Here is a 22531-nt window from a genome sequence, read left to right as displayed (position 1 = left end):
CACTTTCTGAATGTGCCAGCTGTGCTGTCTAGTCAGGGAGCTAGAGAGGAGCTCCCCTTGCAGCCCTTCCATGGGCTGTGACAAGAGCCAAGGAACAGGTCAATATTCTGAGTGCTTTAAAGATCATTTCCTCTGCAGCAGCTCTAAAAAGTGGAAATACCTTGGAGAGACGACAGTGTTGCTTTAATAATGTATTTCATTTTTACAATAGGCCTGGAATTGATGTCAAATCAATTTAAAGGCAGCATAAAAGCAGATTCATATGCTATAGTAGGCTCAGGCTCCTTAATAGACTACAGTGTATCTCAGCAATGCCTGGGAGCTTGTTTTATTCTCTGCATGGTAATTGTTTACTGAAAGATGAGAATAAAGTTGACATATAAAACCAGCTTTTAAAATATTTTAGGAGTATATTAGAGCTCTGGAGATAAATATTTAACATAATAAATAGACAATGTCCAGCTCTCTTGTCTATCACAGGAATTGATTTCCCCTCTTTCCAGCACCCACCTAACTGACCTAAAATGCTCTGTCTAATAATATTGAGAAGAAAATATGAAAGACTTCAGTCATGGGTGGATGGAAAATTCACTCCCCCTTCCTAAAATTTAGCTCTTTAAATATACAAATGGGCACAAAGCAGGGGAACTATCAAGAGAGCCTAACCAGGTCAGAATGGGATGGGGATGCTGGCACAGTTTTCCTGTCCTCCAGGTCCCAGAAGGCATTTCTGCTTCCACACCCAACTGTCCCAGCTGCTGGGAACCAGGGCATGGCCAAACCCAAGGTGGGGCAGCACCTCCTGCCCAGCCATGGACGTGCTGGAGGCCAGAGCTCCAGGACAGACTGCAGGCACCGAGCAGCACTGCGATCCCTGCTCAGGACCCCCAGCAGGCTCTGTGTGCTGGGATGATAAATATGATGATATGTGTGCTGTGGGTGCAGCGTGTCTCTCCTCAGAGCCTGGCTTGTGTACATAACTCGTGCTGACCTCCTCCTCCTCCACCGAGGCACTCCTCCGAGCCAGAGATCTGTCGGGCGTCACCAGGCTGCTTATTTGACGCACTATTTTTAAATAACTCACAAATATTTAAACAACATTTCTGTCAGCATTGCATGTTTAGAAGACATCCAGGAATGTCAAGAGTACCCGAGCTGGCTGGCCCACTTTGAGCAGAGCCCTGCAGCAGTGCCGAGTTGTGGAGTGGCCTGCAGCTCACACCAGCTCATGCACAGCCCCTGGCAAGCGGCATGGAGCTTTCAGCACCCCTGTGAGAGGGCTCTCGTGAGACAGGCTGGAATGCACAGTGTGACTGCCTGAGACACCCAGCCTTGGTTCTGGTTTACTTGTGATTTCATTTTGGGGGATAACAAAGAGCCCAAAGGTACTGCTGAAGACATCAGTATCCAATTTTTGGTCCTTTCATCTCTGTGACATCTCTCAGCCACTCGCTCCTGGAGGAGCTGGCAGCACCCATGATGGCTAACAAAGCTTTGATGGTTCTGAGAAAGGCTGTGAGCCTCACTTAGTCTGGAGACTTCACTTCAGATTTCAGCAGCACTCAGTCCTTGCCTAGGACTGGAGCAAAGCTTGGTGCCAGTCTACCTGTGACAGGAGGCTGCATCCATTCTCACCTGTGTCCAGGTACAACACAACCCTTTACTGAGCCAAACAACCTTCCCTGGATTGCTTGGCTGTGTGGGTTTTTAGAGGCCATGGAGCTGAGTTAGTCTGGAGACTGACTGAGCCAGTGCTCCTGTCACACAGCAGTGTGAGAAAAAAGCCAGTTGGATTTTAGTCCTAATTTAATGCACTTTTAGGACACATGGCTGTATCTTCCATAACATCTCCACTATCAGGTGATGGGTGTAAAGGCATCCACAATCCAGGCAGTACTGCAAACCAATTTAATAATCAATTTCTGCTTTGAAAAAGAAGCAAGGGCAGTAAAGCTTGGTTTTAAGACCTGAAAGCCTTTGTGTTGGTTATTTTACCACTGTTATATCTGTCTACAACAGACTTTCAGAGCTCAACAGAAGAGTATTTCACACATTCTGAATTTGAAGAAGATTGCTTCTAGGATGTTCAAAATAGAAATACTGACACTGAAGCACCCAAACCAATAAAACCTGTTCATAAAAGCACTTTACATCAAAAGACATTGATGTGCTTTAGCTCACTTCAGATTTCAGATTTCACTCAGTCCTTGCCTAAGACCAGAGCAAAGCTTGGTGCCAGTCTACCTGTGATGGGAGGTTGCATCCATTCTCATGTGTGTCCAGGCACAACACAGCCCCTTTACTGAGCCAAACAACTTTCCTTGGGTGGCTTGGCTGTGGGGGTTGTTAGAGGACATGGAGCTGACAGATGACCACAGCATTGTCTTGAGAGAGGGCTGCAAGGAGTATGAAGCTCCACCTTCTTCTCCAAGCAGTGAGAAGCACATTGCAAATGTTCACCTTCTTCTCCAAGCAGTGGTGGCTAAAGGTGGCTAAGTCAGACTGGCAGCAAACACACATGCATTTCCTTTGCTTCCCAAGTCCCCAGCATCACTTGGGAGGAATGTCATAGGCTGGAGCAGAGTAAGGTTTGGAAGGAATAAGGTATAGATTAGCTACATGGGCAAGGTGGCATGTCAAGTTTGCATTCCCTGTGTAAAAGGCTTCAGAAGGACCAAGAAAAAAGCACATTTTTCTGTCAATATTAGGATGCCAGCACATGTAATCATCTGTCAGTTGTGTCCTGCAGAAAAGCAATTTCTCAATTTCTGCAAAATATCTTCATCTAATATTTTGTATACTACAAACCTATCTCAGTAAGATCTGAGATCTCTTTTGCAGAGAAGACACCATCCCTGTGACTGTCACTGGCAGAGAACTGAAAGGACACAAACACCCTTCTCAACACGCTGCCATCATACAAAGTAGGAACCCAGAACTGTGCCAGGCCAGAGGCTGGATGTGCCCTTTTCTGTAGGTGTAAACCCTCCAAAAATGAATGGGTAGGTGTGTGCTGCAGTTCATATGTTGCTAAGTTTAGGGACATTTACCTTTGCCCACAAAGCACTGCCACATATTTCTGTGACAGGAGGCTTTGCCTTGTCTCCCCACATTTAAGAATAACTATTGTTGTCAGGTTCCAGCTGGACACAGGAATGCTGTGCAGTTTCTGCTGTGGCATTCAGATAGTCCTTACCTCTGATAATAGAGAGTGAGGGAGTGCCTGGGCTGACAGGACCTGATGGGTTGGTTTACATCAATATCACTCACTCAACTGCACTATAACTTTTTGCAGTTCTTCTAAAGGAGGCAGTGTAGAAAAAAATATTCATACACAGCATCTTTGCTCCTCTCCACAGATGTCCCACTTCATCTTTAAGAAATAAAAACAGCAAAAGGGAAAGAAAACAAAAAGGAAAGGACACTGCTCTGTTGCAACATCAAGCCAGCGTAAGCAGTGACAGCACCCACATGAAATATTTTACCATTAATGGCTCCAATAGCAATCCTTCTGGATGATCTATGGAAGCTCTGCAATCAGAAATAGTCTAAGCTTTGCTCAGCCCCATTTCAAAATCACAGTTCTCTGATGAGAAGGGAGTTGCCCTCACATGTACCATCAAATTTAGAAATCCATTTAAGTCCTTTTGATGTTATTTGAATGATCACTTCTGAAGGGTTATAAAACAAAGTGCAGCTAAGCCATATTTGTTTTTTCTGCAAGGTTTGGAAAGTGTAAACACTTAAATCATCAACAAAGTGCATATCATTCATATTCACCATACCTTTTAAAAGCATACTTAGCATACCGCTGCGAAAGATTACTCTGCTGTCAAAAATCAAGTGTCTGGATTAATTTAGAGAGTGCATTTCACAATCCATCATTCCAGAATAAGAGAACAAGGAACTGCTCAGTTAAATTAAATTGTGAGTTACTCTGGAACAAATTAAAGGAAATTAATCTCTGCACTGTGTCTAGTCCAGACGTGTAATTCAGGGCTGATGCTATTAAAAGCCAAACGATCTAGCTGGGCTTCATAAAGGCTGAATAATTTTACAACCAATATTTGTTTGCACTCTTGCACAACATGAGAAGCAGCAGGATTTGCGGCTTGTAAGATGAGCTGGCAGTTTCAGGCCAGTGCTCCTCAATGACTTTTTGAAGAACAGGTGTGGGAAAGCAGCCTGGGAATGGTGGGGCAGAAGCAAAGAGGTCAGCAGAGAGAGAGGATGCTCCTTGCTCCCACCATGGCATGTTTGAACAGCAGGGACACTTTGGTGGCCAGCAGGGCTGGATTTGGTCCATGTGGGTCAGCTCAAGGGCTCTGTGTCACACCCTGCCCAGCCCCAGCTGCTTCAGTGGGGCCCGTCTGGGCTGCAAGGGGTTTGATCTCTGAGAGAAGGATTTTATTTGATAACCCCAGAGCCCACATGCAGACACAGTCCAGCTCAGCAGAACAGATGACCTCCTGAGGAGACTCCAAAAACAGCAGAGTGAATGAAGAAACTTAATAGAAGAGTGTAATAAATGGTAACAATCAGTTTTAGCTTTGCGTGTGTAACCCAAAGCCTACTTCTCTAAGTGTACTTTTGCTCTTTTCCTTTTCCCATTTTCTCCCCACCCCCCATCTTTAAATAACAATTTATTATCAACTGCCTCCTTCATTTTCACTTAAAATTTTCAGTTTCAGTTTCTTTTTTTTTTTCTCTTTCCCCCACCCACCATCTTTAAATAACCATTTACTATCAACTGCCTCCTTAATTTTCACTTTACATTTTCAGTTTCTTTTCTCCCTGGCTTTGTATAGTTGTATTCAATCTGAACTTTTCATAGCAGAAGAAAGAGTAGTTTGAAAAACAATGTTCCAATGGGATGAAAACCCCTTTATAACCAGTTGCCCTTAAAAAGTAAATCAGAATATTATCCTCATATACCTGACAGCATTCCAGGGAAAACATGAGCATATTTAATTTACATTAATTGCCATAACTAGGTCGTTTAGGCAGTGGTGGCTGTGGCCAGTGGAGGAGCCAGCTGAGCACTGAGAACCTGAGCTGTTTAGTGACCTGGAATGTTTATTGCAGAGCAGGACTTCACTCAGTGTGAAGCATTTCAGAAATCTCAGGGCACAGAGCTCCATTTTTCCAGGTGGGGCAGACACTGGAGGGACAGTGAAGCTGTGTCTTTGGGTGGGAGCTGCAAGGAAACCTGCAGGAGAGGCAGCAGTGCTGCTCAGGCTTCTCAGCTGCAGCCTGAGGTTGTGTAACTCCTGAGAAATGCACGCCTGCAGGCTGCTGTGCTGGGCCAGGCTGGCTCTGAGCTGAGCTGAGCTGAGCTGTGAATCAGCTCTCAGCCTCACAGCCATGCAGGGGCAGCCACAAGCTGTGACCTGGAGCTGCTTCTGGTGCTGCCACCAGCCAGCAGACCAAGTGGATTTCATCCGTGGCAGCAGCAGCTCGTTCCTCTCTTGTGTCCAGCCTGGTGTGGTTATCCCTAGTTTGTAAATCCACACACTGATCAGCTTGGGAGTTTATATCTCTATAAATTCTGATTTCCAACGTGCTGTCCTTCTCCATAGCAAAAGAGGCATTTTGGTGCCCCAGGTTCTACCTGCACAGTCCAGAAAGACCCCAGTGCAGGGGAAGGTGTTCCTCTGAAGAGCTCTGCTGTCCCCAGCATTCTCCCCAGGGAGGAATCTTCACCTTCTTCTCCAAGCAGTGAGAAGCACATTGCAAATGTTCACCTTCTTCTCCAAGCAGTGGTGGCTAAAGGTGGCTAAGTCAGACTGGCAGCAAACACACATGCATTTCCTTTGCTTCCCAAGTCCCCAGCATCACCTGGGAGGAATGTCATAGGCTGGAGCAGAGTAAGGTTTGGAAGGAATAAGGTACATATTAGCTACGTGGGTAAGGTGGGATGTCAAGTTTGCATTCCCTGTGTAAAAGGCTTCAGAAGGACCAAGAAAAAAGCACATTTTTCTGTCAATATTAGGATGCTAGCACATGTAATCATCTGTCAGTTGTGCCCTGCAGAAAAGCAATTTCTCAATTTCTGTAAAACACCTTGACCTACTATTTTGCGTACTACAAGCCCATCTCAGTAAGATCTGAGATCTCTTTTGCAGAGAAGATACCCTCCCTATGTCTGTCACTGGCAGAGAAGTGAAAGGACACAAACACCATTCCCAACACGCTGCCATCATATAAAGTAGGAACCCAGAGGCCAGAGGCTGGATGTGCCCTTTTCTGTGGGCCTAAACCTACAGAAGGCAAAGTAAGAGAGGAGATATGCACAAGGTCATACAGCAGGGGAATGAATGGGCAAATTCAAACACAAAAGCCCTTCCAGGACCTCACCCTTCAGGCTAGCCACACACTGTCTCTTCTGAAATCAGGAAAAATGAGCATGGGAGAGAATTTCCATCATCTTAGTGTGATTAATTCCACTCTGCTGTAACCACTGAAATACCAACCATTTGTTTTTATACATTTGGCAAAACACCTTTCCCTTTTATTGCCTCGGCCAAATCAGCCCAATTTTTCAGGCTGATTGGGCATTTGGCAGTAATGCACCTAAATGGCTCTGCTGCTGCAGGATGGCCCAGCCCTGGCACGGGGAGATTGATAGCACTGAGCCCCAGGTAAGGCTGCTCCATTTTCCTGCAGACTGATTAGTACTGTCTATTCCAGCCATTTAAGTGTTTTTTCAAAGAACACATTTGAAGAGCTGAAATGGATACACACTGTCAGCTCCTGGCAGTTTAAGTGCAAACAGCTGCCCTGAAAGCTCTGTGCAGCACCACAAAGAGATGAGCCTCTATGAAAGCCAGTCAATCAAAGAAGATAAATCTTTGTGTCAGTTCCAATTATTGAGATACTCCAGTTAACTCAGGGAATCACAGACATTAGACTGGCTTTAAATGCCCACGTGGTTGAGACTATACCATTGCTCCTGGGAGGCAATTTCACTGTCTGACAGATCAAGAGGCTTTTCTCAGCTAGTTAATTCCAATTAAGTTTTTCCTCTCAATTTCATCCTACTATCCATTATCCGCAGTCAGCTACCCTTCACAATTCCTCTCCTGCCGTGCTGCTCGTGCCAAGACTTCTGGAAATAGTGACATTATTGCAAGTATCTGGTGATGACACCCATGAGGCCTCCCAGTGCCTCCCAGGCCTCAGAGAAAAGATGGTTTCTGTCTTAAAAAGCTTTTTTCCAGCTTCTACAGCCTTTAAATAAAGCTCTACACTTTAATTTAGGTATGTCAGTTACCTCCCTCCTTGTGCTTTGCCTCTTGCCCTCTGATAAACTTTGTTTCTCCTGGCTCCCCTGACTTCAGGTAGCAATCAAAGTGTAAAGGAGATGTGTTTAGATGGTGTAACACTAGGAAAGAGCTGCTGCTGCAGAATTACCTCCTGATACTTTTCTAGAAGTCCACAAGCACCGGTGTCCTGGAAGGCGTTGTGAGAATAGATAACAAAACACAAAAGATTACACTGCTGCCTCATGAACTTTATATAAAGCAAAATTCCAGGGGATTCTAGTAAATAATTCCTTTCCTTCCTCTTCCAAAAAGTAATGGGAATGGCTGTGCCCTTCGAAGGGGATGGGATTCATCAGTGGTTTGTCTCTGATATCAAAAGAGGCTGGTGACACAGCACAGCTCCCCCTTCCCTCAGCCACACTGCCGTCCCTCTCACACACTCAGGAAGACAAATGGAATTAAACAATCTGTAAACATATTCTTCCAGCTCAGGAAGGTCAAGGGGTTTGCAAGTTTATTTCAAGAAACAAGAGGAATTTCGCCCTTTATTGAGCACAGCAGCCAGCATCAAAGGATGGGAGCTCCTCTGAGAAGCAGGTCCCTACCCCAGGGCAGGGCTGCCAGGGTAAAGTGTGTGCATGGCCAGGTCAGGGCTGGAGCTGCAGCCCAGATTTACACCAGTGTAAAGGAAAGCACTCCCCAGCCCAGTATTTACATTATTCAGGCCAAGGAAAAAATGTAGTGGCAGCTGTGAACAGCCCTGATAGGAGGACCTTCATGCAGGGGTTTAGTTTGTTGTTGCAGCTGACTCTCTGCATCTCCTTTATCTCTTTTTCCCCCCCCGCTCCTTTCAGAGATGATTGACCTTAAATGCAAAAGGATAACGTGGGTCAGGAGGAGTGTTTATTATGTATGAGTTATTTTCTTTCATGTTAGCAAAATCCTTTTGTAGAAGTTGGCAGAAGTCCCTGTTACAGCTAAATTCTGGACCCATGGGTGATCTGGAATTTAAGATTATTTATGTCTCAGTATAAAAAAAGCAGTGGAAAGGAAGCAAATTCAAAGAAAATAATCAGAGCACAGCTGAGGTCTGTAGCTTTACTTGTTTAAAACATTCAAGTCTATCATTGCCCTCATCTTCACTGAGGCTGGGTGACTTTCAGTGGTTTCAGGCTTGTGTGTAGAAGCAGGAGCGTGTGCAGAAATTACACACCAGTGTAATTTCTATTCAGTGTTGTTACATAAAGCAAGGAGCATGAAGCACTTCACAGATTCCAAGAACTGACTGGCACAGCCAAGCTGGGTACAGGTGTGCTGACATTACTGCAACTCCTGGTGCACTTTTGCACTGCAGGTGAGGCAGGTGGGGAGCAGATGCTGCTGCTGCCCCTCCAGTCCCTGTCCCCAGGCCATGGCTCTCACTGGGCTGGGGTGACAGGCAGCCACACTCTGCAGCCCTCACCCACTCTGCTCCGTGCATCCTCAGCAGATCTCCCCAGGCTCCAGGGAGCTGTTTGCACTGTGAAAAGGAACTGCTGAGTGTGACCAGAGCTGAAGCTCAGCCTGGTCTGCCAGTGCTGTCCAGGCTGGGGTCATTGCAGGGAAGATCATTCCTGAAGGGTGGGGCTGTAAAGAACATTTTTAGGAAAGGGTTATTTTTGTGTGTTCATTCCCAGAATGGTCCCAGGGTAAATCCATACTGGCTGTTTTTCTAAGTCTCTTACTCTTAATCAACATCCACAGAAACTGAGGCAAAAGTTCTTAAAATATTCAGAAAGCAGCTTTGCTCCTTGGCCATGCTATTTCACAGCCATCTTCCAGCAAAGGTAAAGAGAAAACCACAGTTGCTCCTCAAGAGCAAAACTCTCAAAACCTTGTACCATCAGAGTCAGGAGCCAGCCCCAGTGACAGGATAAGCTCTGCCCACACTTCTCCTCTGCTCATTTTTGCAGCAGAGCTCTCTGCAAACAGACACCATTCTTTGATCCCACAGCCCACCCCTCCTGTGCACAGAGCAGGGAGGAAAGCAGCACCCCACAGCCCCCCCAAACTGTGCCCCAGCAGCCAGGGGTGAGCAGACCTGTCTGAGCTTTGGAGAACATTTGGATGCACAGCAGATTTCACTCTGAGGTATCCTCCTCCTCCAGCACAGCAGACATTCAATATGTGCATATTTAATGCTCTGCCAGCTCTGCAGCCACGGGCTGGATCAGCAAGGGGAACTCGCCTGGGTAATTCAGGTGTCTGTGGGATGTCAGAGCCTGCAGGTACAGCTAGGGTGACATTTTCAGAAGTATCTACCTTTCTTAGGCTCTTCAAGCTCCATTGAAACTTGCTTGAGGTGAATTTGAATGGAACATAGGCCCCCGGATCACTTTTGTATTTTAGGTTAGCTTTTATCCTTAAATTTTGCAATAAATAACAAACAGACACCGCTTGGAAAGTTGGGAGCAGAGTAGGAGTTTGGATAGCATGATCATGGGCATAAATGAGCAAAATTCCTTTGAATATTCAAAGTATATTTAATGTTGTGCTCAAGGTGACACAGCAAATCGATGGGCAAAACTGAAGCAAAGCCCTGAGGGCATATTACTGACAATCAGATGCAGGAGTAATTGAGTAATTGCACAGACTCAGAAGCAGCATTACATCAACTTAACATATGGCTAGAAAGGGGCTTGGGGAGCTTCAGTGATTTGTTGAAGGGGAGAGAGAGTCAAGGGCAGGGCTGGCATCAGATTTGAGCAGCTAATATCACACAGGTAACCTGGCACAGGGAAGTCTGCTGCTATTTATACTCCATAAAAATTCTGATTTTAGTGCCTCAGTTTTCAGTATATCCACTGCTGGAAACATGAGGAGTCCTCCACATGAAGGACACATCTTGGTGATGGTTGGCACTGTGTTGGGAGACCCTGAGGTGAGAGACACCCAGTGACTTGGCTCTGGCACCTGGCATGACACTGCTGGGTAGGTGTGTCCCAGAGAGAACCTGCCCCTGGGCTGCTGAGCTTCCCACAGGCTGCTGGCCCAGCAGCATCTTTGCCAGCCCAACCTGGCAACCACTTGCCTCTCGTTTCAGCTGTCAAAATTCTATTTATGCTACTGCAGTATTTCCTGTTTCCTAATTTGGATGGTTCCCTCAGTCATTTTTCCACTAAAATGCTTAAGCATTTTTTGAAAACATCTAAACAGGAAGAGACCTGACCTCTCCTCCCTGAACATCGTGTGCTCCTGGCAGCAGCAGATCACTCCTGTGCCAGCTGCTGTGGTGACTCCAGGACAGGCTGAGGCTGGATCCCACACCTTGGGATGCAGTGGGCTCTGCTTGTGTGCACTCAGGGCTGGCCTTGAAAGGCTCAGCAGTCCTGGGATCCCAGGCAAAGCCCTTCCATTCCACCCTCCTGCCCCCCATCCAGTCCAGTTCCCTGACTTGGCTGCCTGTGCAGAGGGATCCCAGGTTGTGGTCAGCTGGTCATCCCCCAAAAAGAACAATGCCCATTGACTAAAGGCTTTGATGTTGAGCCAGACACTTCAGGCAGACACTGGGCAGCTCCTCCCCTGTGCACCTTCCTTGGGTCAGGATGGCTTGAGGGGTTTTCCCACTTGGGGCATCCATCATCACTGCCCCTCACCTGGGAAAATGCAGCCCCTGGGGCAGAGCCATCCCAGTCCCCACTTCCAACTACTCTGAGCAAAGGCTCCAGGGAGGAATTTCTGTTTCCCTGAGCTGGACAAGCTCTACACCCCAGGATTTGGGTCTGTGCTTGCACTCCCTTCCATTGGAGGAAGCAGGTACATCCAGCCCAGCCCAGCTCCAGTGCAGGACCCAGGGACACTTTTGGGGTGCTGGGACGGGGGCCTGAGGGCACTGCCCACTGCCAGGCTCCAGCTCCTCTCCTTGGAGACAGGTCAGCAGACATAGCAGGCACCACACCCCGGGGCTTTGGGCAGACAAACTCCCTGTACATGACTGATGTTGAGTGGGGCAGCTCTGCAGCAGAGCCCAGAAGCAATGGGGAGGCACTTTCCTTGCTGCTGGCAGTGCACAGCTCCCTGGCACTGGCACATCCCAGCTCTGGGGCACTGCACTCAGCCCTGGGGAGCACAGCAGGGGTCAGTGCTGCATTCCCAACCAACAGGAGACTGGGATAAATGGGGAAAAGTCGGTTCTGCCTTCAGGAGGTGGAGAAGCTACTGCACTTCATTTCCAGGAGCATCCACATAGCCCCAGGGAAGGAGAGAAGTAGTGCCAAAGCCTCTGTCAAGCCCTCAGGCTGTGGGACAGCGAGGGAACCACCCTGCAGCCCCTCTGCTCCAGAGCCCCACTTCCCCAGGGCTGGGCTGGCTGCCCTGGGCTCTGCTTGCAGAGCTTCAATGGCCAGGCTCCAGATCCAGCCCCTTGCTGGTGCAAATCAAAACCTGACACACCTGAGGCTGAAAGGACAGAAAAAGAGTGAAAAAACCCAACAAGTGAAAGGAAACTTGGGGCCCTGCATGTGTCTGTGCCCACAGATTGCTCCTGCAGAGCTCTTGGGCAGCTGCCTGCCTGCATCCCTTATCTGCACCCTCCTCCAGAAGCCCTCAGTGTCTGGAAATCACATTCAGTACATGCAATGGGACATATTTAACATACTAGTGTGGGGCCTTGCAGCACTTTGGTTATGCTGCAGAATTAATCTGAGATTGGTGATAACTGCAGAAAATTAGATTTATGTTAATTTTTTTAGTGTTGGAGGTTTTTCTCAAGAAGTTGCTGTTCCAAGTCCCAGCTCTATCCTCCAGCAGTGAATCTGTAATGCCACCCTCCTGTGCCACAGGAAGGAGCACTCTGGGTGTCCCTGGGGCTTGGGCAGTGGCCCCACCTGGCACTGGCTGCTTGGAGCAGGAGCCGGGCTGTGGCTGTGTTTTTATGGAATGCTGTGAGGCTACACCACCTCTCCAGAGCTGGAACTGGGCTCCAGCCCCCCAGCACAGCAAACCCTTCTTCTGCCAGCTCTGCTCAAGCACCTTCTGCTGGGGCATGGGAATGACTGTGCTCAGCTCTCGTTCTCTAAGGAAAGAGCAGCACACGGAGCGTTTCAGGAGACTCCTGATGCTGAGGCACAGTCACTAACTGTGGCTAAGAAAGATTTGTAGATAGTCTGGACTGGTGCCAAGGAAGGGGGCAAAGGCAATCCCAGACAAAGGAAAGCAATCCTGTGTTATTGGCCAGGAAGATTCATGTGGAGAACATTAATAGCAGCCAGAGGCTCGCAGCACCAGCCCATCCATCTTGTCTGTGGCAGGGAGCACGCCCTGCTGGGTGCCTGGGCAGCACAGGGGCTGACAGCCAGGGCACCAGCTGCTATTTACATTTCTCCAGGTTCAGGGGTACAGCCAGTGGCTCCTCTCTGCACACAGGGGCACAGCCCTGCTCCCCTCACTGCACAGCTGTGTCCACCCAGCCTCCCTGTGCACGAGGAGCAGCAGGGCAGCTGCTCTCCAGGCTGGACCAGCACAATATCCCTGCTCAGGCTGGGCAGAGCCTGATCTCAGCATCAGAGACACACAAGAAAAGCATCCCACTGTACACCCCTGGCTGTGCTGTTTGTTTAGTCTCAGATTGGGAAAGCTGTGCTTGATTTTGGTGGCAAATGTAAGCCACAGAGTGATGCCATCATTAATTCAACAGCTACACTTCACCCAGGAGCTGCCTGGGTGCAGTGGGTGGGGTGGCCTCACCAGTCTGGGTCTGTTCATAAACCACTTCAAACAGGAGGCTTTAATTGCTGTCATTGCTTTAGTTACTCAGCAAATGCTTCACTCTCTTTTATACTCCTAGTCTTTTAATAATATACCAAGGTTTTTTACAGAGCTGTACCAACTTCAGAAGATGACTTGCCTGTCCCATCACCAGCCTGCCCAAAGGTGACCACATATGTATTCTACCTGTGCTCAGTGGAAAAACACCCACAATTAATGCTCCCTGTGCTACCGAGCCAGTTAAAGGTTCAGCTTGGATGGGAGAGGAAGTGCAGGGTCCAGTGTGGTTTCCTGTGTGCTATAAATAGCCCCTGGGATGCTTTAGGCAGAGGTCAGCCCCAGGCAGCTGCACAGTGCTGGCCTCCTTTGCCTTGTGGTGGAGTGGCAAAACTTGTCCCTGCTTAGAGCAAGAGCTTTGGGGCACAGAGTGAGCTGCTGCTGCATCACCTGATGTCAATCAGAGTTTGACACTTGCTGCAGTGGGAGCAGGGCTGCTGATCCCTGCCAGGGCAGGGGTCCCACCAGGGTCACCCCCAGGGGCTGGCACCATGTGAACCTCTCCAGTCACCTGTTGGTCTCTCAGACTCTGCTGAGTGGCACATGAAAGCTAAAAATTATTCCAAAACTGCTCTAGAAGACAAGAACAGACAAAAAGATGCTGTTTGTGTGCTTTGGTCCAGCAAAGGGACTTTAGGGAGCAGTTCTGCCCTGCCAGGGTGGGTTGGTTGGGGGTCCCCAGCACAAGTGGCACTCCTGGTCCCTGCAAACCCAAGCACACTGTGACATCTAGTGGCAAGTTACCCCAGAGCCCAGGGAAAGCTGTGTCTGACAGGCCTTTCCCAGAGCTCCCTGACAGCCAGCTTTGCTGTGTCACACGCTCTTGAGGTGTCTCTGCACACCTAAACCTGTATTTCTGTGTGACAGGGAGTGCTGAATGTGTGAGCAGGTGTGAGAGTGTGACAGCTCCTTGCTCAGGCTGAGGTGTGCAGGTGACAGGGACCATGTCTGGTGTGCAGCTTGGGCCATTTGTGACATGGCTTTCAGCCTGTGTCCCCCAGCAGTGACCAGTGCTGCTGTTTGACCAGCTCAGGGCCTTGCCAACACTCCCCAGAAGCCAGGGGCACACAGACCAGAGAGGTGGAGCAGCAGACAGGGCACCCTGTGCCCTTCCTGCACATTCACCTCCACCTCCTGCCCGTCCTTTGGCAAGGTTTATTTATATTTCACCCTTTTTTGCAGACTCTGTTCGATTTAAAGCACCACCATCAGTGATATATTCCATATTAGCTGAATAATGATAAAGAAATTAAATCCATAGGCTTTTCCTAACAAGTAGAAAGGCCCCATCGTGCATGTCTGGGCAGCATGAGTCAGGGATGTCATCTGATTACTGGGCTGCTCTGTGAAAGAAGGGACAAACAGATACCAAATATGGGGAGCACAACTGAGAAAAAAAGGTCACATTTCAAGAAGATCCTCATTCCTGTGTGAGAGTTCAGAACTGGGCAGCAAAGTGGGAAGCTGCTGTGCAGCACATGAGCACCAGCCTCTTCACACAAGCCTCCACCCCAGACGTGCCCCCCTCAAACTCCCTGCTCCTGGAGGACCATGGAAACAGCAGCACAGGCTGCAGTGGCAGAGCCCTGGGAAGCTGAAACCAGGGTGAGCAGCACCAGCCCTGCTTCAGGTGTCTGAGCAGGCTGAGACCTACAGTGGTGCCAGGCTCCAGTGCCAGAGGATGTCAGGCACCACAGCAAAACCTCCTGAACCACCAGCAGGGCCTCTGCTTTGTATCTGCCTTTCATAAAGCTTTGTTTAATGCGCAAAACGGATTCTATATGATTTATTCACCAGAGAAGCCAAGTTCCCTTCCCACACAACATTCCTTCCAACAGCTCCAGCTCCTGCCTTTTCCCAGGAGCACTGAGGGAAGCAGGATGAGGTGGAGGAGGGATGGGAACAGCAGGCAGCGTGTGTGCTCAGCCCCCTGCTGCACAAGGCTTGCTGGGCCAGTTTTTGGCAGGTGTCAGGTTTTTTGGAGATCCAGATTTTTGGCAGGTGTCAGATAACGTTAACCCTGGAAGTGTGAACCCTGAAAATGGTGAACTTCAGAAGCTGAAACAGCAAATTTATACCAAAAAGAACAGCAAGCCACACCAAAACACTCCCAGAAACACCTCCCCATTTCTTAACAGCTCTCTGATCACAGGGCTGGTGCTGGGGACAGGGGGGACTTTGCTGCCAGCCAGAAGTGCTGACCCCAGCAGCTTCCTCAGCACTGCAGAGCCCCCTGGGTTCTGCTGGGCCTGGCTGCTCCAGCCCTGCTGCCCACCTCAGGCTGGGCTCCATGCCTGGTGCTCCTGCTGCCTCTGCCAGCAGCTGTCCCCAGGAATGAGCCCACAGAGAGCAGGTGGGTGGGTGGTGGCCTCTCCCTGCCCAGCGCCCCTGTGGCACAGCAGCCATGGCTAAAGGAGGGTTCTGGCTGTGGCACAGCCCTCCCTGACCTCCGCCAGCACCCCTCTGTCACTTCCCACAGTGGTCACTGCAGCAGCACTCCAGGGCAGAATGCTCTTATGGTGAATACCTGGCACTCAACCCATGCCTGTCTCATGACTCTTAGCTTATGTCAACAATTTATTCATTTCCAAAACACAAGTAATTTTCTACCTTAAAAAGTACACCTCTACTACTGCCTGGGAGACCTGTGTGAACCAACAGATGGATGCTCAGCCCTGGCCTGAAATGCAGCAAACTAATTGTGTTTCTCCCCAGTTGTCGTGCTCGGCACATTGCCAGGGTGACGCAGAGCAATGAGAAATAAATTGACTCGAAACTTGGCCAGAGAGCATCAGCAAACAGAGGGCTGAAAACTCAGCTTGATTTATTTTATAGAGAGGCAAAGGACAAGAAATGCAGTACTATTCCCAGTTGTGGTCCTGGCAAACAGTCCTGCAAGATCCATGTGAGAGCAGAGCTGCTGGTGAGGCTGGGCAGCCTCTCCAGGGTCTGTCTGACAGGGGAGCGTCGCTGGGAAGGGACATGACACTAATTCCCTTTCTGAAAACATTCACTGCCACCCTTGCCTCCCTGCCCAGAGAATACAAAGTGTTTTACATGAAGCAATAAAGCAAAGGCCACGTTCTGACACGCAGATGCCTAATACCCTCCTACAGAGCTGTCGGAGTTGCTGTAGGATTTTTTGGGCATTACAAAGCAAACCTTTGGCAAAGGCAGGAGCTGGGACTGGCCCAGTTGATGGCCAGAGAAATTCCAGAACTGCCCCAGCATGGAGCACCAGTTCCTGCTGTTGGGGAGCTCCAGCCCTGGCAAAGGGATCTGGGCACAGCAGGAATGGGGCAAGAGAGGATGCGAGGGTTGAGCCAGCTGAGAGAGAAACCCCTGGGGACACGGGAAGGACGTGGGAGCACAGCTGAGCAGGGAGGCCTGGAGCAGCAGCACTGTCCCTCTGCAGCCCCTGCTCGTGCTGGGTGACAGCCACACACTGCTGCACGCTCAGGCATCCACCCCAAAGGTCCCTCTCGCCTTCCTTCCTCCCAGAAAACAGATCCCCTTTGCTATTGCTTTTCAGGAAAAATGCATTATTGCTCAGGGTGACCTCCTCTGATGCTGGAGGCCTGACATGCTGTCCCCACAGAGAGTGTCCCTGCTGCTGCTGTTTTCCCAGTCCTGCCACCCCACTTGGTCCCTATGGGAAAGCCATTCCCTGCCCTGGCTGTGCTCACACCACAGGGATGAGACTCCTGTGGGAGCACTGAGGGTCCTGGTGCTCCCTGGGGTGGCAGCAGGATGGGTGGCTGCTCCCCTCCAGAGGACAAACCTTTGCCAGGCAGGGCCCTTCTGCCCCTACCCCTCTCCAGGGCATCTGTGCTGTGCCACCAAATGCCCACTGCAGGACTTGCAGATGCCGAAGTGTTAAATCTCAAAATTCCTAGGAATTAAATATTTTCTTTTAAATTCTAAACAAAATATATAATGGAAAACCTGTCTGTTTTCTGTTAAGTGAGCCCAAATAGAAGCAGCACATCCCAGGAGGGAACAGCCAGACCCACACCTTTGCCATTCCCTCCCGAGTTTGTGCCTTGTTTTCTGGCTAATTGCATTACAGTTTGATTGCTGGTTCAAAAACCTTAAAGAAATAGAGTAACCAAGGAAAGAAAACAAACCTCCTCCTACCTTCCATGGGGAGAGGCAGCTGCAGCGGGTCACTGTCCTGTGCAGAAGTTATTCCTATGTCCCTGCAAGCCAGCAAGTCCTGCCTGGGGCGGCTGAACTCCAACCCCATCTGCTCGGCTTTAAGCAGGACAGCCGAGATCCCACCCAGGACGGGGTGGAGAATCCTCCCTGGGAAAGAGCAGCTCGGTCACAGCTCCTCCAGCCGCTCTGCGCATCCCGCCGGGGCTCTGACACGCCGCTTCCTTTCTCTGCCCCTCGGAACTGTGCACAGCCTCTCCCACTGCCACCTCTCATCAGCCTCTGCGGCTGAGCCTGCCACAGGCATTATGCTGGGCAGTGCCAAAGGTGTGGGTGGCATGGGTCCCGCCAAGGAATACTGGCAGGATAAACACAGGATGCACACGGTTTGGATGGAGGGGGATGGAGCACAGAGGTACTCGAAGCACCACGGTTACATCAGTGAGGAATCCTCGAGGAACTGGAGCACGGCCCAGCAGAGTGAGCTCAGTGCAAAGCCCACTGCTGAGTGCTGCACTGCAGACACCACCCTGACACTGCTCCGCTTCTGCCAGAGGCGATGGGAAAAACATCTTAAATCCAGTGCTTTTGCACCAGAAGTCTTTTAGATTGAAACTCTTTGGCACAGCAAAGGTTATTTGCTTTAAAACAAAGTCTCTATGGAGTTCATTCTGTCGGGAGCAGAGGCAGCTGAGCACGGTTTGGATTTCCCTCGCAGTGAGCAGTCCCTGGGTGCACAGCAGGCAGCACCCACCTTCATGCCAGCTCAGTGAGCCTTGGAGCTCGTGGGGCTCTGGGCAGGTGGAGGGTGCTCGTGCTGTGGCTGGGCTTTAAGGTGTTATTATTGCCCATCACAGGCATTTATTCAGCCCTGCATGAATCCCTCCTTTGTCTGTGGCAGCAGCAGCTCCCACAGCTCAGCCCTGGCTCCCACTGCCACAGCTCACACAGGGGGCACTTACACTTACATTACAGTGCAGAGATGGAGAAAGGAGATAGTGTACAACAGCAGAGACACAGCTGTCATTGGCTGCCAGAGCAGTGCTGGGCCCTGGTCTGTGTTTTCAGCACTCACAGCACACAGAGGATGCCTGAGAGGTGCTCATTGCTGATTCACCCTGTGCCACACAGCCTCACACCAGCTAACAAGGTTAAGCATTAATAAAGTAAAATATAATAATACACATATGATTCAAACTGAAATTTGCTACCACTGATGAGGTTTCTGGTTGGAACTGGCTTCTGTGTCATTGGAGGGGGACATTCAGACTCAGGTCCTGGTCACCCTGACCAGGGTGTGGTTAGAATTGTCACATCCCTTAAGGAGGTACATGGGTGTGGTGAGAACTGAAATTAGCTTTTGATGCCTTCTGAAATGGGATGTCTGAAGGAACAGACTTTCCTGACTTCCTTTCCCAGAGGATATGGAAACACAAGGCTCACACAGGGCACCCTCAGCAAAGGGACCCAGCAGACTGGGGTGGCAGTGCCTGGAGAAGCCAGCACTCTGCAGGACACTGGTCCCTGCATCACCTAGCACAGATATTGAGTACAAAACACAAAAATTCCTCTTCAAAAGAGGAGCACAAAGGCCTGGAGCATTCCAAGTCACATCTTGCACACTTGCACATCATGAACACTAATCTGAGGAGACTTGGCACCGCTGGCTCACCCGGGCAGGACAGCAGGACAGCAGGACAGCAGTGCTGTGGCTGATATGCTGTCTGTCTCTGCAGCCAGCCCCTCTCGTGGCTCTGTGCCTCCATGTGACGCCGCTCCCCGGGGGCCGCCTGACCCCGGCTTCCTTCCCAGCCTCTCTGAACTCCAGGGCCCTCAGAGGAGCAGCACCACGGTATTTTTAGCCTGTTTACAGTGCAGAGCAGGACATTTGTGTGCAGCTTGCAGGGAGGGAGCACAAGCCATGCAGGCAGCAGGGCAGCTGGAAGCCATCTGGGCAGCAGCGTGGAGGGGGCTGGCCAGGGCAAAAGATGGAAAGAGAACCAGAAGGAGCACCAGGAAAACATCACCATTTTGCCTTAATTAACATTTGATAAATTTCCTTTAATAAGAAATTAGTAAATTTAAAGGCCTTCTTCTGGGGCTCCTTCAAGTGCTGAGAGTTTCAGCACCCACCCAAGTGGCACCCCAGTGCAGCACTACAGGCTCCTGCTGCTCCCCTCTGTCATTGCTGGTCACCATGTGGCCAGAAGGAATCACAGGGATCCACAGCTGGATCTATTATGCAGTCTCCTATGGAAGCATTATCCACTGTAGCAATTTCTTTCCTGAAACTGATTTGGTGTTTGAGCTGAGGACAGCAATCCAGGAGCACTGGCATCAGTTGTCAAAAAAGCAGCCAACCTTTGCCAGCTCCTCCAGGAAGTCACCTTGAGATGGTGCACGCAACTCACATCAGCATTTGGGTGTCCTGTCACCTCACAGGACGTGTGGCAAACCAAGAACAGCTGTATTACAGCAGCTGTGTTACACCTGGTGCAGGGTGGCAAATACCACCCACAGCTCTGTCCCTTCTACTTATAAAAATATGTCCATGCTGCTTTCTCACAGCTGAAAAGGCTCCCTGTTGGTGCTGAGCCTTCTCCACACCATCCGGAGTGAAGAGCTGCAATCTGAGTTCTGGCTGTTGTTTAGCAGAAGAAAGAGACCATCCCCCTGGCAGAACTTGTGTGACTCAGCTGCTCAGTAATGGCCATGCCTGACGCTCCTCCTGACCAACACATCCCGTAGCAGCATGTGATGAAAGCCCCACTGCTTCCAGTGGATTGTAGTGCTGCTCTGCTGGGATGGGCTCCACAGATGCCAGCAGTGGCTGGGTTTGTGCTGCTCTTCAGCCCAGCACAAAAGCCCAGAGGCATCACCAGCACACTCAAATTAAATCTAGGATTTTCAAAGTGGTTTGAGGACCTTGGAGGCACAAAAATCATCGATTGTGTACACAAAAGCAATTCCCAACATCCTGTTCCCCCACGGAAAGTCCCCAGTTAATCTGACAGCCTCTTTGCTCCATCCTAGTTGTGAACTGAAAGACAACTTCAGCCCAAAGGGTAACTTGGCTCTTGCTTTGTCAGAGGAACAGGGATGTTTACAACAACAATCCAGCCCCTTGGCACCTCTGAAAGGTCTGCTTATAACAAGTGAAGAGCGTGTGGGCTTGGGGAAAAGAGAAATACCTTTACTCATTTTGAACTCTCTCTCAGGGATGCAGAGAGGGACACCCATCTGGCCAGAATCAAAATGCTACAACAAAACCTCCTGTCTCTGTGAGATGAACACAAGCCCCGGGAGGAAACATCTATTCACAGCCTGCCGAGCTGCTTGACAAAAAAAGAATCTAGAAAGCCATTTTCAGTGACTGGAGCAGTTATTACTCCTGCCCTGGCGGGGATGCAGCCAGATCCCTGCTGGGCACCATGCAGCCCAGAGCAGGAGCAGCTCAGGCCGTGTGCCCAGCGCTCCCATGGGCTCACCTGCCACCCCCAGCCACCTCCATCCCCAGCAGCGCCAGGGTCTGCTCTGCCCACCTCTGCATGGGTGCAAGGCGTGGGGAAAGGTGGCTGGACACAGAGGAGGATTATTTCTGACACACTAGAAAGGCTTCCTGAAGAACCAGGCGGGTTCAAGTTCGCAAGTTTCTGTAAGCACCAACAGTGAAGGTTTAAAAGTGACTCAGGTCACTTTTGGGCACTGCAGTGTTGGCGCTGTGCGGCTGACTGGCACTGTCATGTTTTAAAATGTCTACAAAACGCCAGCAAAACAAAAACTGTAAAATGTAATTCTAAAGAAATCTGAGTATTTCCAGCTCTGAGTACAAATCATCAGCTCAAAATACCCACATGGTCCCACCAGTGAAAAAGCAGCCTGTGGTGCGATGGAAAATGCCGCAACGTCAAAGGAGCGCCAAAAAAGTAAAGGTATTTTCCTTCCTTGATCAAGGCCATAGCCCCAGTGCCTGAATCAACCAGTGTGGGATTACAGCTGCCCTTGGACTGACCTGCAAGGCGTTTTTCCCTGGCTGTTCTCCAGAAGCCATCCCAGGCCCAGCCGGTGGAGCCCCCGGGGTGCTCGCTGAGGCATCTCCTGAGGTGGGGCCTCGCCCGCGCCGCCATCCTCATCCTCATCCTCACCACACCCCAGCCTGGCGCTGCAGCCACAGGTCAGGAGCAGGGCAGATCCATTCCCTCAGCTGCTGCCTCTGAAGCCGGGCTGGAGCAGCTCCAGCCCAGGAGAAGGCTGCAGGGGCTGCGGCCCATGGCTGCGAGGAGCCGGCGGGGCAGCACCCCCAGCACGGAGCACGGCCCGGCCGAGGCTCGGCTCCCACCTCCTGTAAACACAGCTGTTCCTCCCACAGGGAGGATAAATAAGGAGCTAAGGAGAGAGGCCACGCACATCCCGGGGCTCTGCACCTCTGCATTCCCAACCCCTGCGTCAGCTGTCTGCACACACTCCAGTCACACGCTGTGCTGGGGCCTGGGATTTTTATTTTGGTTCATTTCTCGGTCTAGAAGCAGAATAGGATGTTTCTCCTCTGTTAGGGGATTTACCTGAGTGATCGTTTTGTGCAGAGACCATTCTGTTTGAAAAGGACTTGTATTAAACCTTCCCCAAAGACAAACTCCAGTCCAAAGGCATTTCTTTCCTGTGCTGTCCACTCTCTAAGCAGCAATGGGGATATAAAAATCCTCTGCCACTTACCTGTTCAGTTACATGCCTGGAAATAGTGCCCACACAACTGTGTTCTTCCCAGATGCATGCAACCATTAAATTTAGGTTTCCTCCCCATTTGGGATGTGAGAATGAAACATCTTAACAGTGGAAGTGTGTATGTACAAATATCAAATACCAGGCTCCTAGCTCAGCACTGGTGAAGCTCCTTGGCAAAACCAGTCCAGGAAAAAAACAGCAATCGGTGGGAAGGTGACTCGAATGGCAGGTGGTTGCAGGTGGCAGCTGGTGTTACGTGTCACACATCCACCACTTCTAGTGCTGGCAGCAGGTTTGGGTCTCACAGGAATGAGTTCCAGTGGTGTTTGCTGAGGTCAGTTCAGCACACAGGACACTTCCCAAGCTGCTCCAGCACACACATCACTGCCACACAACTGTCACTGCCACACATGTCCCTGACACACACATGTCCCTGGCACACACATCACTGCCACACTCACCACTTGGTTCATCAGCTGGTTCATCACCAGCCCCCAGAGCTGCATGGATGCTCCTCACCGAGCACATCCTGTACCCAGGAGAGGTCTGAGAGCACCCTGGGAGTCCCTCAAGCTGATTCCTTATGC

The 22531-nt window shown here is 50.1% G+C and overlaps 1 protein-coding gene across 4 annotated transcripts in view; it reads right to left on the bottom strand.

Annotated features, from left to right (window-relative positions):
* The window catches only part of LOC120498491 (rho GTPase-activating protein 7-like), a 51215-nt gene extending 29699 nt beyond the window's left edge, over positions 1 to 21516 (bottom strand). For 3 of the 4 annotated variants that reach the window (XM_039701313.1, XM_039701323.1, XM_039701315.1), the window contains exon 1: positions 21235 to 21516. In XM_039701313.1, coding sequence (XP_039557247.1) covers positions 21235 to 21361 — 127 coding nt within the window. In that variant the 5' untranslated portion in view covers positions 21362 to 21516. Of the gene's footprint in view, positions 1 to 17204; positions 17468 to 21234 lie in introns of those variants that run through there. The other variant, XM_039701314.1, reaches the window with a different exon arrangement.
* Positions 21517 to 22531: the final 1015 nt, after the last annotated feature.

The sequence above is a fragment of the Passer montanus genome, unplaced genomic scaffold (assembly GCF_014805655.1).
Source record: "Passer montanus isolate IOZ18808 unplaced genomic scaffold, ASM1480565v1 scaffold15, whole genome shotgun sequence".
In the NCBI taxonomy this organism is placed as follows: Eukaryota; Metazoa; Chordata; class Aves; order Passeriformes; family Passeridae; genus Passer; species Passer montanus.
The sequence above is the reverse complement of the archived record's forward strand: the minus strand, read 5'-3'. Positions and strand labels throughout refer to the sequence as shown.